At 35.6% G+C, this 18,779-nt stretch overlaps 1 protein-coding gene across 9 annotated transcripts in view; it reads right to left on the bottom strand.

Annotated features, from left to right (window-relative positions):
• Nucleotides 1-4,314: 4,314 nt before the first annotated feature.
• The window catches only part of CNOT2 (CCR4-NOT transcription complex subunit 2), a 121,679-nt gene continuing 107,214 nt past the window's right edge, over nucleotides 4,315-18,779 (bottom strand). For all 9 annotated transcript variants that reach the window (XM_002711329.5, XM_070052629.1, XM_008256781.4 and 6 more), the window contains 3 exons: nucleotides 16,652-16,752; nucleotides 13,595-13,739; nucleotides 4,315-5,454 (listed from right to left, as the gene is read on the bottom strand). In XM_002711329.5, the coding sequence (XP_002711375.1) occupies nucleotides 5,368-5,454; nucleotides 13,595-13,739; nucleotides 16,652-16,752 (333 nt within the window). In that variant the 3' untranslated portion in view covers nucleotides 4,315-5,367. The remainder of the gene's footprint in view (nucleotides 5,455-13,594; nucleotides 13,740-16,651; nucleotides 16,753-18,779) is intronic.

The raw sequence follows: 18,779 nt of genomic DNA, 5'->3' as shown, positions 1-18,779 counted from the left end.
TCCAAAAGAAACTCCTGGCTCCTGGCTTCAGATAGGCGCAGCTCCGGCCGTTGTGGCCATCTGGGGAGTGAACTAGTGGATGGAAGACCTCTCTCTCTCTGTCTCTACCTCTCTCTATAACTCTTTCAAATACATAAAAATAAATCTAAAAAAAAAGAATGTGAGGCCTAAAATAAACATTTTCAACACAATCCCCACATGATACTTAAAACACATTCGTTTCAAAATTACCAAACTGGAGGCTAACTTCTGACTATGGTGAGTCCACTCAGTTATCTCAATCCAAATTGTGGCTTTTCTACATCAAGCTGAATGATTAATTTCCTTTTTAAATAAGAAATAATACTGCTCAACCTAATTTATGTGATCAGTGCTACAAGAAAAATACTGCACACTAATGCCATGTATGATGCCAGGCTTTACCTCAGAGCATAAAAACTGTCTCCTTTGAATGCAGAACTGAACACTATGCATACATATTTGGTGATTTTACATATACATGTGGTTGAGTATCTGTCGTGTTTTATGAAGGTTTTATGTTCTTGTTCCTGATGTCGGAAAGCAAAACAGGTAAGTCAAACAAAACTGCATTTAACAATGTTTTTTACTTAATTTCCCTTCCAAAGATACAATAATTTTAAATAAACTTTATCCATATTCACAGAACATGTCTTAAGACCAGCTCCCCAGAAGGAGACCAGGAACTTACCAAAATCCAACTTTCTAATCAATCAATGGTCCTGTCAATGTCAATCCTAACAGTCGTCCAGCTTCTGCTTGAACGTTTTTATTGATAGAATCCCTATTTCATGCAAGAGCTAGTATTGTGGGACAGCACCTAAATATAGAACCAAATTTTACCTAAGCTTCCACCTGTTGGTTTATGACTTGCGTTTCTCATTTAAGTCCTTCCTCTACTTGAAAGCAGAACAATGGTCTCCCTTTAGTTGTCTTTTAGGCATTCCTTTTCAAAGTGGCCAGTCTCATCAATTCTAAGATGTATTCTTTCCTCACATAACCTCTTTGAAACTGTGATGTATTTTATAATGGGTGGCTTGTCAGTTTAACAGAGTTTTTACTTTGGTGGTATGTAAAATGGTGTGCTTTACAATGGTTGGCAATTGGACGTATTGAAATAACACTAATTACCTCATGTCCTTTAACACTTTTTGAATGGACCACACACAAACCAAAACCATTCAGTTCAATTCTGTACCTCAGGCACAGAATATGGTCCAGTCTCTTCTTGGAAATGTTCTATGAGGGTGAATCTAATGCCTTCCAAAGGAACTTGCTTCAAAATCTTGTCAGACTCAGCTACTTAGAAATAGTGCAAAAAAAAATCTTTCTCTTATTGGTCCTGGCCATACTCTTTAGTCAAACAAATGAACATACTCTGCCTTTGATTAATAGCTCTTGAATCTGATACCTGAAGACAAGTACCGTATTTCCAAAGCTTACCTCTACTAGCAAACATTCCTACTCCTTTTTGAGGGGATACTTTCTGCAAAATGGGGAAGATAAAACTCTGCCTCATAATGCTATTCACACAGGATATAGTAACTTTTTTTGTGTGTGAAAACACTGATAGATTGTTTGGCGCTGTAAGGCAGGCCACATCTCCCTCCCCTTCTGCCTACGCTAGACATGGTAGCTCTAAAAATAACACTCTTCAAATTGGACCTGACATTTCAGATGTGTGGCATGACTGTTTCAAGACAGTGGAGCTTCTTAACTTGCTCTGAGACTATACTTTTCTTAATACAGATGAAGATTACATCAGTATTTTTGGCAACAGAATCAGAATTCATATTCACCTACATACAAATCACTTTAGGGGATGTTACATTCCATCATCTTTTATTTATTCTTTTACCAACCAAACTGCAAAACTAAATAATTATCCTTATTCAGTGTATACTATTTGGTTCAACTGAACAAACAACTGGGTTAGATTTAGATCCCAATTTTCACTTTCAATGTGTTTATTTGCATCATTTCCCAGACCTGTCATCTATTCACAGTAAGATCTAATTCACTGGTAATGCCAGGGGCAAGGACAGAGCTTGTGACACGCCATCAGGATCTACCATTTACAAAGTAAAGACATTTTAATGTCTGCCTTATCTCATGCTTCATGGACTATGTTCATGAAACCTAGCAGAAGATATTTCTAGGACTTCTTTATTAATTACACAGATAAACCAGGTTTAAGAGAACATTTAACACAAACATCCTCTTCATTTTCACACTTTTAGGTTCTCAACAACTCTGCGAAACTGCTGCTATTAAGCAAACCTAACCCAGCTGAAGTGAGTGCTCCTTTACAGTAACGCTCAGATGGCATACATTTTGTCAGCAATTTTCATTCTATGCTTTGTGAATGAAAGAGGATTCAGAGGAACCAAATGGAAAGGGTACAGTGGAAAAGGTTTTAATTTTTAAGTTAACTGAAAATGCTTGAAAGAATTCTTGTGAAATAAAATGATGGCAAAAGATAAATTAAAGCCTCAATGCTTTAATATGTACATTTTCAAACTGAAATATTAATACCAAATATTATTTGTCAAGCACCTGTTGTGTCCCAACTTCTGTGTCAAAAAGGAAAAATCAGTTATGTTGTTGACTTTATATTTACTGTAAGAACCCTAAATTTCAGTTTTTAATAAAAACTGTATCTAAGGAAAATTACTTGTGTGGTGAAAAAACCCTGAAAATGAAGCTTTATCAGTTAATTATCAGTTTAATTTATCAGTTTAATAAAGGATTTCCCTTTGCAACTAAACACCTTTTATTTTGAGAAAGCCAATTATAGTTTATCAAAATTAATGTAACACAGTATAAAACATCCACTTCACCAGCTACAGGGAGAAGTTAACAAATAAACCTAAGAAAAAAAGTGTGAAACAGAATTAGTTTAGGTCAATCTCAACTTTTTATAATCATATAATACCAATTAATATAACAATATGTTATATTAAAGAGTTAAATAAATTTTTAAAAACTTTAAATAGAACTTTGAAACTTGTATTTGAACCCAAAAACATGGTAAGTTCTGATATTAAGGAGTTATAAAAAGGTTCACATCAGAGTGTTTCCTCATTTTGATGATTAAGGATAAAAAGATCTCAGAAAACTGAGAAAGTATACACTTAACACTTTGTATGGGGCAGTTAAAAAAAGAAAAAATTAGACCCAAGACAATAACCAACTTGACGTAAGTCATCCTGTTTTTCATCATTTACACAGTACCAGTCACCATCCTGCCTCAGCTCAGACTTAACTCTCAGATTTGAACTCATAAGAATACAGATCTCCTTCTATTGTCTTTTTCTTCCCATCTATTTTTTGTGGTTACAGAGGAAAGTTCCATTTTACAAAGTGAATTATATGAAAACATGTTATCTTTATTTTTTTAAAAAGAAGTTGATTTCTAGCATGTGACTCTGGTTTATGTCAAATATGGTATAGTAGTTTGTGAAAATTTTTTCCACAATAGTTAAAACTATAATCACATAAGTGCCATTGTTCTTAATGAAGAGATACTTTGGTTTAATTTTAAAAGATAAAAAAAAAAACCCTGATATTTTTATGTCAGTTTCTCAATATCTCAAAATACATAGAAAAAGGTAAACTTTAGTTCACTTAATATTTCTGATACACAAACAAAGCAATGTCATAAATGTTTAGTTTTCAAACATGATTTGGTAAATGTCAACAGAATTTTCACTTTTCATAGAAAAATAGGTTAAAAACAAAAATGTAAAGAATCAAAACACTGCCTTTTTTCTACTTGATATAGTTCTGCTTTGGTACCTTTAGTCTTCAGACATTTTAAAATACAGTGTTTATATTTAGATGAGAAAAGAATCCATCAACTTCTAAATATGAAATATCCAGATCAGCAAACCGAAGGTAAAGTCTACCCAACTCCACCTTTTGGCTTACCTTAATTTGCACATTACTTCATAAAAATAAACCTCAAATGTCTATCGAGAAATTTCTCGTAAATTTCTCACAGAGGAAAGTATCCTGATGTGTCCCAAGAACGTTCAGGATGTTTAATTTCTAACACTGCCATAATTCATTTAAAAAATAGTTCTCACTGGTTAATATTAAAAATGTCTACATTTTAACCCACAAGTAAAATGGTTCACCATCATTCCATTAAATTACTTGTTGATAGCTGAAAGAAAGACATTTCAAATTTAGTCACACCATTCAGTTTGATATTTGTAAAACTTCAGTTTTTTAGGTCTACTTTTCATGTTGAAGAAATAATTTCACAATTTCAAATCAAAGTCAACACTGCAGTGAGGAGAGCTTTTCTACTTTATTACAAAGAGAAGAAGCCTTTATGTGGTCAGAAAATACAAGATTGATCTTTTTTTCTCTTCCTATGAAATGCTGCTGTTCAAACAGCCAGAGTGAATTGTCTCAGTTCACTTCTTTAAGTCCCATCACATTCACTTGGGTATGGATGTCCTTGGCTGCTGAAAATCTGGCCCTTTAGTGCACAGGGCGACAAAGTCCCCTGACCAGCAGTTCCAGAATGTCCCATTTTCATATATTGCATCCATGCACACCTCCTAAAAATGAGGTACAGCAGGGCAAACATTTTCCAAAATAGATGTCATATATATAATATATACACATTCGTACATACATACCTTTATTCATGTGATGTCCAAAAATTTAAAAAAAATGTACACATTTATTACAAAATCGTAACAAAGACTGGACAGTGTTTTGCTCATTCTGGAAAGATGAAGCTCAGTAATAACACAACCCTGGAAACCATCCAGAGATTGTGGCAATATCTTTCTTCGAAACAGTCAGATATTCTTGCGTTAAGCTTGGCGAAACTGCCTTTCAAAAACAGAAGGGGAAGTAAAATGAAGGAAGCAGACCTTGCTCATCTTTCCAAATGAAATACGAGAAGGATCTTCACATAAAAATGACAAACATTTGTTATTTTATTACCAATAGTGCTACAATGAACAATGCAAATTTTGTGGTCTAATTTTGTTGAGTCTTTTGTGGGTTTTCTCTTTTTTACATTTTAGAAACTAAATGGTAAACTTCTGTCAGTACTTGCTTGTCTTTACAGACTCAAGTTTGTCTGCTGGCAAAAAGAAAATAAATGAAAAAATTCAGACCCTGCTCAAACTAGAGAAAAACAAATTATAAATTTAGTTGTTGGGCAGCACATAATTAGTAAGGCAGGACCTCAAATGGTGACCCTTTGTGTAAGCCAATTGCCAGATCCTCAAGGAATTAAAACCAGGGTGCCTGAGCCACATCAGTTCTGCAGTTATGTTGAGTATTGTGCTGAGACAGCCATACCCCGAGAAAAGGGAAGTCTTTTTAGAAGGCTTGCTGAGCAGGGTTGTAGTTGAAGGTGGATGGCAGGTGAGGCCGTTCTTCTAATTTGTCATATTCCAGATGGAACTCCTAAAAACACAAATTCAAGAAATGAGATAATTTTCTCTGTTTTGATCTTAAATTTTTGCCAAAATATTTCGTACCTACACAACTAAAATACCTACACATCTAAGAATGAATAAGACACAGATATAATGACTTAGACACACACTTTTTCTCCTCTAGGTAAAATACAACTTGCAGAAAAATAATGTGCTATAGTTTCAATCCGGTAAGTACAAAAATAAAGACTTTCTGTCATTACATTATTCATGGACATTTAGTTTATGATACTGAAATTCTGTGCATTTTTATTTAAAAATAGAAATTTTAAAATGGAAGAAATTACTATGCCTCTAATATAAAGTGATAAGAATGATAGGATATCTAAAGTCCTCTTCAATGAAAATTACCTTTTGTCCATGAAAAATATTTAGAAATTAAGAATTCTCCAAATGATTGTTATCACACATTTAAAAAGCAATACATAGTTTTTCTATTCTCATTCAAACCTGGAGAAAAAAATCATCTTAAAACACACACATCTCCAAACTTCCCATTTCACAAATCCTAAATTCTGACTTACAGATAATTCAACTGCCATCCAAAATTAGTGGTTTTGCTGCAGGCATATTTAAAGGCTAACTAGGATACCCTCATTTCAATCAAACTTTCAAAATACTAATTTCATAAGTCTTAAAATTAAAGAATGGTAATCCCCCCAAGGTTAGTATTAGAGATGCAGAATGCATTTAAAAATCCTATATACCAAAAAAATCCTCTGCAAGCCTAGAAGGCAGGGGCACTAAAACTTCTGATTCTACAATAGTATAATCCCATTCAAAGAATTAAAAACCTTAATATATAATGTGTTATTGATGATTAAGCCAACAAGTAATATTAGCAACCGTGAGTTAACATATTTTACCTTATGTGTCTTGTATCAAATTGATTCTATAATGAATGTTTTCATTATTGAACTGAGTGAAAATTTCCATTAAATTAAAAAACTTAGGCCATAAGGATCTAAATTTGAGATACAGAACCAAGTATTTAAAATTTAAGGACAGCTTATTATATTCTTTACAGTAACTCTGTAAAGTCAACATTATCATCTTCACTAACACCTGAGGACAATGAGGCTTACAAGTAACTTGCTTATCTAAGAGAAAGCACACCTAGGGTTAGCCTACATCGGTCAGTGTAACATACTGCTTTTAAAATTTTTACCTCTAGATTGAAAACTGATTGACTTCATTTCACTGCAAACTAGAACAAACATTGAGAAAACTGATCCTGACAAAAGTTTACCAAAAAAAAAAAATGTACATCATGGTGATTTTAACCTAAAATGGCTCCCATTTTATGAATGACAGAGAAATTAAGAAAGAGGGGTTTAAGGCTTATCAAACTCTTTAATCCCAGAATCACTACAACCATGATATCACTGCTAATTGTGTAGCCTGTGTAGCCACTATTTTCCCTCTCCTCACCTAAGAATTAAAATAATTTGATTGTATACCTAATTATCCAAATTAGTGCAGAAAACATCTTGTTAAATTCTTCTGAAATTAAAATTGGTATCTTAGTTTCCAAAGTATGCAGTTATGGGGGAAAATTCTACTTGTACATTTGACAAATGATAAGGTCCACTATCCAAAGTTCCATAAAATTAAAATTTGGTTCACAATAATGTACTATAACTGTATTAGTATAATATCACCCATCTACATAATTTCTTCCCTTGAATGTAAATTTTTTTAAGATTTTATTTATTTATTTGAGAGGTAGTTATAAAGAGAGGGAGAGAAAGAGAGAAAGGTCCTCCACTCCCTAGTTCACTTCTCAAATGGCCACAACGGAGGGAGCTGAGCTGATCTGAAGCCAGGAGCCAGGAGCTTCTTCTGGGTTTCCCATATAGGCGTAGGGGCCCAAGGATCTGGGCCATCTTCCACTGCTTTCCCAGACTGTAAGCAGACAGCTAGATCGGAAGAGGAGTAGCCAGAACATGAACCAGTGGTCCATATGGGATGCTGGCACCACAGGTGGAGGTTTAGCCTACACTGTGCCACAGTGCTGGACCCAGGAGTACAAATAGTTTTAACATGATAAATTAATTTTAAAAAACTTCAAAGACTCTTGTATATAAGAAATTTAGATTTATACAGGTCTAATTCTGTCTTCTACTGTTATTTATTCTTTTCTTCTTGTCTTGTATGTATTTTATTCTTCTTAAATCACAAAAAGCTTTGAATACCCTGGTATCTCTTTAGTTTGATTGTTGATAGCATAGCTCTTTTACATGTTTATCTTTTTTTTTTTTTTTGACCGGCAGAGTGGACAGTGAGAAAGATCTTCCTTTGCCATTGGTTCACCCTCCAATGGCCGCCGCGGCCAGCGCGCTGCAGCCGGTGCACCGCGCTGATCAGATGGCAGGAGCCAGGTGCTTCTCCTGGTCTCCCATGGGGTGCAGGGCCCAAGCACTTGGACCATTCTCCACTGCACTCCCGGGCCACAGCAGAGAGCTGGCCTGGAAGAGGGGCAACCGGGACAGAATCCGGCGCCCCGACCAGGACTAGAACCCGGTGTGCCAGCGCTGCAAGGCGGAGGATTACCCTAGTGAGCCGCGATGCTGGCCTACATGTTTATCTTACATGTATACATATACCACACATATGCATACCACTGTAGATTCTGTAGCAGTAGGAAGTGTGCCTGTTTTGTATATCACTACCTACCGTTTAGGATAGTGCCAGTCCCCTAACAGGTATGTAAATTAACAACCAATGAATTATTAACACAAGCATTCTTCATTTCAGGATCAAAACACATAATTTTTTAAATAGTATTTTAAAATTATATATTATAGGGTCTATATATATTTGCTGTTAATGGAAAATTTTTATAACAATATTATAATTTAAAAAGATACAAAGAGCTATAGGTACTTTTAAACATCTTTTAATGTTTTCAGTTTTTCTATTGAAATTAGGCTAGGTAGTCTCAAAATGTTACATGTTTTATTTTAAGTAAAACTGAAGTTATACACTAGATTCAGATTATCAAGTAAAATCATTATTACAAAAGTGTTAATGTCATCACTGCTTTAAGAGACAAATATATACTGCAGGAATGTTTTCTCAAAAAATTTTTTAAAAAGTCCTCTTTTAATTATAATAAATGTATTTTAAGATTTAGGAAGAAAATGATAAATTACCTTACATATAATTATTAGAAATATTTTTTAATAAGACCCTGAGTGCTATGTTTAAAGATAGTACTGAAGTGTACTAGCAAAATTAATGAAAAAAAAAAAAAAACACATTTATATCAGGCTGCAATGTAGTAAATACTAAGCATTAGAAATTCTCTTAGTTTTACAACCTAAAGTCAGACTAAGATAATCCTTAAATATTTAAGATGCTGGGAAAACTACTGGAAACAGGACTGCTTCTATCACCTAAAAATTTTGTGGAAGAAATTATTTCAAAAATTTTACACATCAAGATTACATATACTATTTGAATTACCACAAATTAGTGGGATGTGTCACTTTAGCAAAATTACATAGGATAATATGGCCTGTTAAAAAGTTAAGATTACTTAAAAACACAGAATAAGCAAATCAATATCAAAATTTTTATTTACATAAATTATTGATGTAAAGGAAGTCTATAAATACTGAAACGAATCCCAGAATTCAGGAACAAAAAATTTAAGGGTATAAATACATGCTTTAAATTATCTACTTCATAACCTATTATTACAATTCTATCAAAATAATAAATGATTTGAAGAAAAAAATGATCACGCAAATTACTGTGAATGAAAACTAAGATTATAGTCAAGATCAAATCAATACCTTCTAAGCCTTTAGGTATAATACTAATTCATACTGCAGGCTTCTTATAATGAGTTGAAGCTATGTAATATATGTTCTTTACTTGTAACAGTAAATTTCACCACTTTATACATGGGGATCTTTAAGTTAACTTGAGACCCAATGTACTAATATATCTTGTGCTCTGATGAATTCTGTTAATAAATGTACTATGAAAAGAACACAGATTTCTGACTTCCTAATCAAATTTCTGGGAAAACATGGAACACATTCTTGAAACAAAAAGCCATTGTAAAAAAATCTATGCTGTGAAAGTAATACAACTCCAAAAGTTCATGCTCTATATCAAATAATCAAGAAGTGAGCTGCTTATTAATGCCTCACAGAAACCAGTAATTCTGCTTGTTTGCCATCATTACAAAAATCATTTCTAACAGTATCAGTCTGCATGGATATCAAATTGTTACCTAGAAAGATATCTTATGCTTTAACCTGGTGGAAGTATAATATGGAATAATCTAGTGATATTATTTCTCAATAACATATATATGACAATAATAATATATGACATTTACTGCTTTTGTGGGAAAGTTGAGGAATTTTATATTAACGTTTAAGTTGTTACCAAAAAAAATTTTTTTTTTTGACAGGCAGAGTGGACAGTGAGAGAGAGAGACAGAAAGGTCTTCCTTTGCCGTTGGTTCACCCTCCAATGGCCGCCGCGGCTGGTGCGCTGCGGCCGGCGTACCGCGCTGATCCGATGGCAGGAGCCAGGTGCTTATCCTGGTATCCTGGTCTCCCATGGGGTGCAGGGCCCAAGCACTTGGGCCATCCTCTACTGCACTCCCGGGCCACAGCAGAGAGCTGGCCTGGAAGAGGGGCAACGGGGACAGAATCCGGCGCCCTGACCAGGTAGAACCCGGTGTGCCAACGCCGCAAGGTGGAGGATTAGCCTAGTGAGCCGCGGTGCCGGCCATTGTTACCAAATATTTGACTTAACAGGAGGAGTTGAATTCTGAAAAACTGATTCTTACAAAAGTGGATTTGCTCACATATATCTAATGAACTAAAACTATATAGCTATCCCCGGCAAAAAAAGATCCATTCTTTTTGCTTATATAAATTTAGAATACACACTGAAATTGAACAAAAAGTTTCAAATGCAATGAAGAGTATTTGGTTACTTAAAATATAACCTTTCTCCCCTCCAAAGGTACTTTTTCTCTTCTGCAGTACCACCTAATTCAGATGCTCTTAAAGTGTGGCCCTACACGAGGAACAGCATCATCATTGGTATCACGTGGGGGCTTGCTAGGGAAGCACATTCTCAGATCCCATACATACACATAGGAGATCAGAAACAATGGAAGTACATATAGCCCAGAAATCTGTATTTTAAAAAGGCCTCCAGGTGATTCTGATGCAAGCTAAAGTTTGAGAACTAATGACCTAACCTAACAACCGTCAAGTACAATTTTTCCAACTTTGGAAGAACAGCAGTAAACTGTAAGAACAATGATGATAAAACCACAACAAAACTATGACAACTACCACCAAGTATCAAATACACAGTATGTGCCCAGCACTGGATTCAGTTTGTGTGTATAATCAATTAATCTTCATAATAACTTACAGGAAAATAACATCTACAGTCTATGGAAAAGAAAACATGTGGAAAGGAAACTTGTACCAGGTTAAAGCACAAATAGCAGCGAGAGTTAAGTTCAAAACCAAGACAAAAAGATTACATTTCTTAAAACAGTGGGTAAAATATGTAGTCTCCGGGCTGGCGCTGTGGTGCAGTGGGCTAACACCCTGGCCTGAAGCGCAGGCATCCCATATGGCCGCCGGTTTGAGACCCGGCTGCTCCACTTCTGATCCAGCTCTCTGCTATGGCCTGGGAAAGCAGTAGAAGATGGCCCAAGTCCTTGGGCCCCTGCACCGACGTGGGAGACCCAAAAGAAGCTCCTGGCTCCTGGCTTTGGATCAGCGCAGCTCCAGCCGTTGCGGCCATCTGGGGAGTGAACCGTGGATGGAAGACCTCCCTCTCTGTCTCTCTCGCTCTCTCTGCCTCTTTTCTCTGTGTAACTCTGACTTTCAGATAAATAAAAATTTTTTAAAAAATGTACTCTCATACTTTTTAAAATTAATGTAATTATTTCTATTTAACTAAAAGGTTAAGACATGGATGTACCTTTTACAACCAAGATACTCATATTAATTAGAGTTGTTAAAATACTCATATACAGTATATGGGCTTGGTTTGAAACTGAATACCCACTGAGAAACACCTAAATAATAATAACAATAACAGTAATAGAATAATAATAATAAATTCAGATTCTTGTGTGTATTCGTTTGCTTTTTTTTGTTTGGCTCATATTTTCCTTTTACTTTTTTCAAGCTCTACATGATATCTTCTTGGAATATAAAACTTTTTTGTGGTAAATATCTAGCAAGCATTTTACCCTGTATTCTTTTTTTTTATTTTATTTTTTATTTTTGACAGGCAGAGTGGATAGTGAGAGAGTGAGAGAGAGAGAGAGAGAGAGAGAGGTCTTCCTTTGCCGTTGGTTCACCCTCCAATGGCCGCTGCGGCCGGCGCACCGTGCTGATCCGAAGGCAGGAGCCAGGTGCTTCTCCTGGTCTCACATGGGGTGCAGGGCCCAAGCACTTGGGCCATCCTCCATTGCACTCCCAGGCCACAGCAGAGAGCTGGCCTGGAAGAGGGGCAACCGGGACAGAATCCGGCGCCCCAACCAGGACTAGAACCCGGTATGCCAGCGCTGCAAGGCGGAGGATTAGCCTAGTGAGCCGCGGCGCCGGCCTACCCTGTATTCTTATAATATTTTTATCAGTTTTGTAAAGCTGATTTTTAAGAACCAAATAAAATTTTAAAAATCTGTACAAAGAACTAGTTAGAGATTTTTCCTTTCTGTTTAAATTTACTTAAAACAAGTAAAACTAACTCTTCAGTTCAGAATTAAAGATGCATTCTGAGAAATCTTGGAGTTGGGAAATCAGATGATCTAAGTTATATTCTACACTACATAAATAAGGTACACACAAGGCACAAAACACACATGTGAACCATGCTGAAACTGATACTGATGGAAATTTTGTACATGGAACAGTTATGAAGGCATTTCTAATTAGAAAAAAATAACTTTTATCTATACCAAATCTCTCCTCAGTATTTAGTATACTAGTCATAGAAGAGTGATGGTTGCAATTTTCTTTCTTTAAATGATTTGCAAAGAAAAATTCACAGTTCTTTTGTGCTATGAATTTATGTATAAAAAAGCAAAATTCCTGGGCCAGCACCGCAGCTCACCAGGCTAATCCTCCACCTGCGGCGCCGGCAACCCAGGTTCTAGTACCAGTCGGGGCGCCGAATTCTATCCCAGTTGCTCCTCTTCCAGCCCAGCTCTCTGCTGTGGCTCGGGAAGGCAGTGGAGGATGGCCCAGGTCCTTGGGCCCTGCACCCACATGGGAGACCAGGAGGAAGCACCTGGCTCCTGGCTTCGGATTGGCGCAGCGCACCGGCCGTAGTAGCCACTTGGGGGGGTAAACCAATGGAAGACCTTTCTCTCTGTCTCTCTCTCTCTCACTGTCTAACTCTGCCTGTCAAAAAATAAAAAAAAGGCAATATTCCTGGGGCTGGTATTGTGGCATAGCAGGTAAAGCTACCACCTGCAATGCCAGCATCCCACATAGGCAGCAGTTTGTGTCCTGGCTGCTTCACTTCTGACCCAGCTCCCTGCTAAAGGCTTAGCAAAAGAAGCAGATGACGGCCCAAGTGGTTGGACCCCTGCTACCCACATGGGAGACCTGGATGAAGCTCCTAGCTCCTGGCTCCTGGCTTCAGCATGGCCCAGCCCTGGCTATTTTGACTATTTAGGGAGTGAACCAGTAGATGAAAAATCCCTCTCTTGTCATTCTGACTTTCAAAATAAATAAATCTTTGAAATGAAAGAAAAGCAATACTGCTAGGATAATTTCATACTTACATAAAGTAACAATATAAAGATAGATAAATACATGACTGGAGTTGGAAGTGAGTATCTTTATTTTACAATTCATTAGACAAAAACATTGCAAATGTTACCAAGGTTTGTGCAAAATTACAGAATCTCTTACCAAGTTCAATAGTTTTCCTGTTAGTGAAATGAACTATTTTTAGACACTCTCCTACCAAAGGAGAAGTGGAGACACCAAGACTTGACAAATATCTAGCACATGGATATACTGGTGCATATAAACAAATCAAAGACAACAATTCTTTTTGCAAGTCTAGCTTTAAACATTTACATAAGGAAAGAAATATACCTTAGCTACTTTCCTCCAGTTAAGACAGTCAAAGAAGTAATATGTTCCCCTCTCGTATGTATTGGTTTTCATTGTTGGCTCCATGCCGGGTGCCCTCGTAATCCATACTCGTTCTTCTTTGTGATATCTCCAATCACGGTTAAAACTTCAATTTTTAAAAGAAAATGATAATTAATTTTTCTTGAGGCTCACACAGCTTTGTTTTATAAATTTTTCTCAGAAAAAAATTACACATAAAATATATAACTGCTCATGCTTCTTAATCCTGACTCCTTATTGCTATTACATACAGCCCTACTGAAATAAATATAGGAAAGTAATTTCTTAATTTGTCCAGATAACACATTTTACAAATTCAGACACCTTTATTTAGCTTAAGAAACTTTTTATATAAACAAAATGTGACTTTAAAAGTTCTGTGAGCAACCCTACCTGATACCCTCAGCATGCCCCTGTGTGACATCATGCTCTACCTGGCCATACCTGAGCGCCCACCTGCCCACAAGCCACTCCCCTGTGAGAAATATATAAAAGGCAAGGCGCGTCCCAAAAGGCTCCATGCCTCTGCTTTGCTGCCGGTGATAAGCAGTGGATAGCAGCTCCAGGCGCTTGTTGCACGTGGCTTCTGGCCTGCTCTCTGCTTGGTATGGACGCTACCCTAGTTTCCAGATTTTCCCTTCACTTTAACCTGAACTAAAGCCCTCACTTTTCTATGTACCTTTCACACTAAATAAAAGCCTAAAAGGTTTAAAAAAAAAAAAAAGTTTTGTGAGCAAAGTGAAAAAAACTTAGGCAGACCAAATAAGGATACAGCATGTTCCAGAAATGTCACTCCTTTCTGGCTCTTTTTAACATTCAACAGATACTGAGATATTCATTAAAACAAACAAAAACCACAACTGTTTACATTATTTGATGAGGAATTAAATACAAAGTATATTTGAATTAACAATTGGAATTCATATAATTTTCTAACTATGGAAAACAGAATATTCACTTTTAAAAGTCTTAATGAATGTCCTATTTTTGTTCAAATATATTCACTGATCTTCAATTCTGAAAAGCTAGAGGATATCCATTAGAAAACAAGCAAGAATCGATGAGAATCCATGCCATTCACAAACTGGGCAAGTAACATCCAGAGGAAAAAGTCCCACAAAAACAACCCACCATGTAAATTCATTCTAACTACACAATAATGTAGTTTGGAGAAATATAAATAAGAAACAGAACTGCCAATTATAGATGGATGAATGAGGAAATGAATATATATATATATTTATATATAATACTGATATATATTACACTTAGCAACAAAAGGATCAGGTAATGATCTGTATTTTACAAAATTAAGGGAAAATATGAGAAAAATTAATCATCGCAGTTGAGAAATAAGAAAAAATTATACATTTGTACCAGCAATTCACTCTAGAGTAAACATAATAAATAGAAGTCTCTAAATTAACAACAGGTATCACTGTGCACTAACTTCGCATGCAGGACCTCTGTCCTCAAAGAGTTGTATTATGAGAGTTAACAGCAAAATTTGTTCTCAAAGACTTTATTTGTTCTAGTGTATTTAGTGGAGGATATCTTTGTTCCCTAAGTTTTAGTTATGTCTAAGTGTCCAACTCCATTGCTTGTTTTCTTAGGTGCTTCCTTGATTATAAAACTTGTTCTCAAGGACTGATTTTCTTTTAATATATTAAATGGAGGTCTTATGTCTCATAGTTATGTCTAATTGCTTACAAAAGATGCATCATTCTCGGCTGCTTCTTTAAAGTTAATTAAGTTCTTCAAAAAAAAAAAAGTGAAATTAACTTCGAGATGTAATGACTTTGCCTTGACTGTTGAGGAACAGGTTTTTTTTTTTTTTTTATTGTTCCATGCAAATTGTTTAACTCTTTACTTAGTATAGACTTGGTCTTCTGTGTATAAAGTTAATTAAAAATGGATCTTAGTGGAGAATGGGACTGGGAATGGTAGGAGGAGCAGGAAGGGTAGGAGGGCAGGTATGGTGGAAAGAATCACTATATTCCTAAAGCTGTTTTTATTAAATGCATGGAGTTTGTATTCCCTAAATAAAAGGTTTCTTTGGGGAAAAAATAAACAAACAAAACAGTCTCTTGGTAACAAAACATTGTTACCATTGGACATAGGAGAAGTAACACAAAACTTTATCTGAGACCATCAGATAAAAATAGGTATATGAAAAAAACAGTACCCAACACATCAGTTTCTTTAATTTCTACTTAAATTGGCCAATAAGCTGCTGATAATGTAGCTTTCACCTTATCAGTACTTAAAAGCACACAACAAATATACAGTGCCTTGCCTATATAATATTCAGTAGGTACTTACTAAATGATGATATTCAGTGTCTTATTATAAACATATATAGTTCCTTAAGAATATGAAATTCTTATAATTATTTTATTTAGAAAAATTCACCAAATCCATGAGCTGAGCTGATTCTGTCTCCTTATAAATTTAGCATTATTTAAGTTTGAAATTCCTTTTACGTATAATTATGAAGCCATAGTAGCATATGGTTTCACTCTAAATTAAATTCATCATACTAAATGAAAAACAACTTAAATTTCTTAATTAAATATTTTCACTTAAAAATACTTAGTTGGGAGCTGGTGCTGTGGCACCGAAGGTTAAGCCTCTGCCTGCAATGCCGACATCCCAGACAGGCGCCAGTTTGACTCCCAGCTGCTCCACTTTCGATCCAGTTCCCTGCTAATGCGCCTGGAAAGGCAGCAGAGGATGGCCCAAGTACTGGCCCCCTGCACCCCTGCGAGAGATCCAGAGGAAGCTCCTGGCTCCTGGCTCTGGCCTGGCCTTGGCCATTATGGCCATCTGGGGAGTGAATCAATGGATAGAAGATCTCTCTCTCTCTCTCTTTCCACCTCTGCCTTTCCATCTCTGCCTCTCAAATAAATCTCAAAAAAATAAAGAAAAAAGTCTTATTGGAATATTTATAAAAAAACTTAGTTATCATATAAAGCAATCCATGATAATACAGAAGTAATTAAAGTATAGTGAACATACAGCTCTACTGCAGCTAAAAGTTGTAATACATCTCCTCCATTCATGTAATATAGATAGAAGAGAAGGTCTTCTCCATATCGGCCAAGTTTTATTGCAGCCAGCTGAAAAAGAAAAATAAATTATTTTGAAACATAAAACAAATTGGAAAAGCCTAATATACAACTGCTACCAAGGGAAAGATAAACTCTTCACAGATATAACATGATTACATACACAGTAGCTTAATTCTAAAAGGCAATTTTGCTCCTTATTTCAAAGACTAAAGTTACTTAACAATTCAGACACCTATCTGACATACCAAATGAGGGAAAAAATCCAAATAAAAACTTCCAAGGAAGACAAAACGTTGACTGTCTCACTCTCAATATTTATTAATATCCAATACAGTGACAATACAAGAAGACTATGATAAGACACAGGACTCAGGTTCAAGATCCAGTTCTATTACTTAATATAACCATGTCCAAGTTACTTAGCATCTATGAGCTTTTATTATAAATGTGGATAATGAAACCTTTATAAGGGTTGCTAAGAATGTAAATGAGAACATTTGAAAACACCTTACAGAGTGCCAGGTACAAAGAAGGCTTTTAAGAAATATTAACTGAGTCGATATTCAACAGTGATTCACAACACTTGGCTGTGTTAACAAGTCACAGAGATGATTTTTTTATTTTGATTAAATGGATGACTGAAAGATGACTACTTTGCATTTTCCTCCACAAGGCAGAAACAGAACTAACTGCCTACCAAACTGTAAACTGTAGGTGAGATAATAATCTCAAATTCTCACATTCAAAAGAAACCTTAAAAGTTTTCTAAAATAAAAATGTTTTTTATCTCTTTACCCGATCCTATATCTACATTTTATTTGAACGGTACACATTCTCTGAATGCAACTTTTCTCTTCATTTATGTTATTCCCATTCAGGCAGCAGTCCTTCATGCAACAAATTCTCCTAAATTAGCATTTTTCAAATTGGCGTAAGAAAAGGGTCTAGAAACTTAGGTAAAGGGAGCAAAAGAGATCTTTAGTGGAGATAGTAAGAAGAGACAGCAGCAAATCACATACTCCACAAAGAGAAAATACTAGATGCTTCTCTATCTCATAAATCTTGCTTTCCATCTATTTAGGTATCATATTCCTTTACTTGCCTATATGGCACAGACTGAGAATGCTGTCATACAAACACACACACATGTGTATAACATAAATATGAGGGTACATCAAAAAGTTCACAGAACAGAATTAGATGGTAAGTTTATTTTGGTGCAAAAAATTTTGAAACCCATGCATAGTTTTTTCAAAATATGCACATTTTGGGGCAGGCGTTGTGCTGTAGTGGGTTAGGCCACCACCTGCAATGCTGGGATCCCATATGAGTGCTAATTCGAGTCCCAGCTGCTGCACTTCTGATCCAGCTCCCTGCTAATGTTCCTAGGAAAGCAGCAGAAGATGGCCCAAGTGTTTGGATTCCTGCACCCACGTGAGAGACCTGACTCCTGGCTTTGGCCTGCCCAGCCCTGGCCATTGTAGGCATCTGTGGAGTGAAACAGCAGATGGAAGATCTCTCTCCTTCTCTCTAACTCTTTCATTCATATATCTTAAAGAAAAAAAATGTGCATTTTCCATGAACTTTTTGAAGTCCTCTCTCTTCTGTTTTCTCACTAAATCATATCCTTTCACCAGGCAAAAATTTAGATACCATTTTTTTCCTAACAGAAATAAACTCTCTTGGTTCTTCCAAGGAAAAATGTTTAGCATTTTTTTCCTTAGATGAAAAAAGACAGAGTAAGATTAATTATTATACAATTAGAATTTTAGGTAATTAAAAAAAAGAAAAATACAGGGAAAAAAGCCAGAAGTCATAAATACTTTATAAAAATATATATATAATGCTTCACTAAAATTACCAAATCTGTTAATATGTGTAAAGTAAAATCATTCTTATTGACAAGTGTATAAAATGAGAAAATCAGAAGGAAATTTATCAAATTAGCTTATTCCCATCAACTGTGGTTATGGTTGTACCCTGTCATTTAATTCAAGAAATAGCTTACCAGTCCTATCATTGTTTTGTTTTTAAAATAGAAAACATCATCAACATTAGCATAAACAAAAATAAGT

Source organism: Oryctolagus cuniculus, chromosome 11 (genome assembly GCF_964237555.1).
Source record: "Oryctolagus cuniculus chromosome 11, mOryCun1.1, whole genome shotgun sequence".
NCBI classification, from domain to species: domain Eukaryota; kingdom Metazoa; phylum Chordata; class Mammalia; order Lagomorpha; family Leporidae; genus Oryctolagus; species Oryctolagus cuniculus.
The sequence above is the reverse complement of the archived record's forward strand: the minus strand, read 5'-3'. Positions and strand labels throughout refer to the sequence as shown.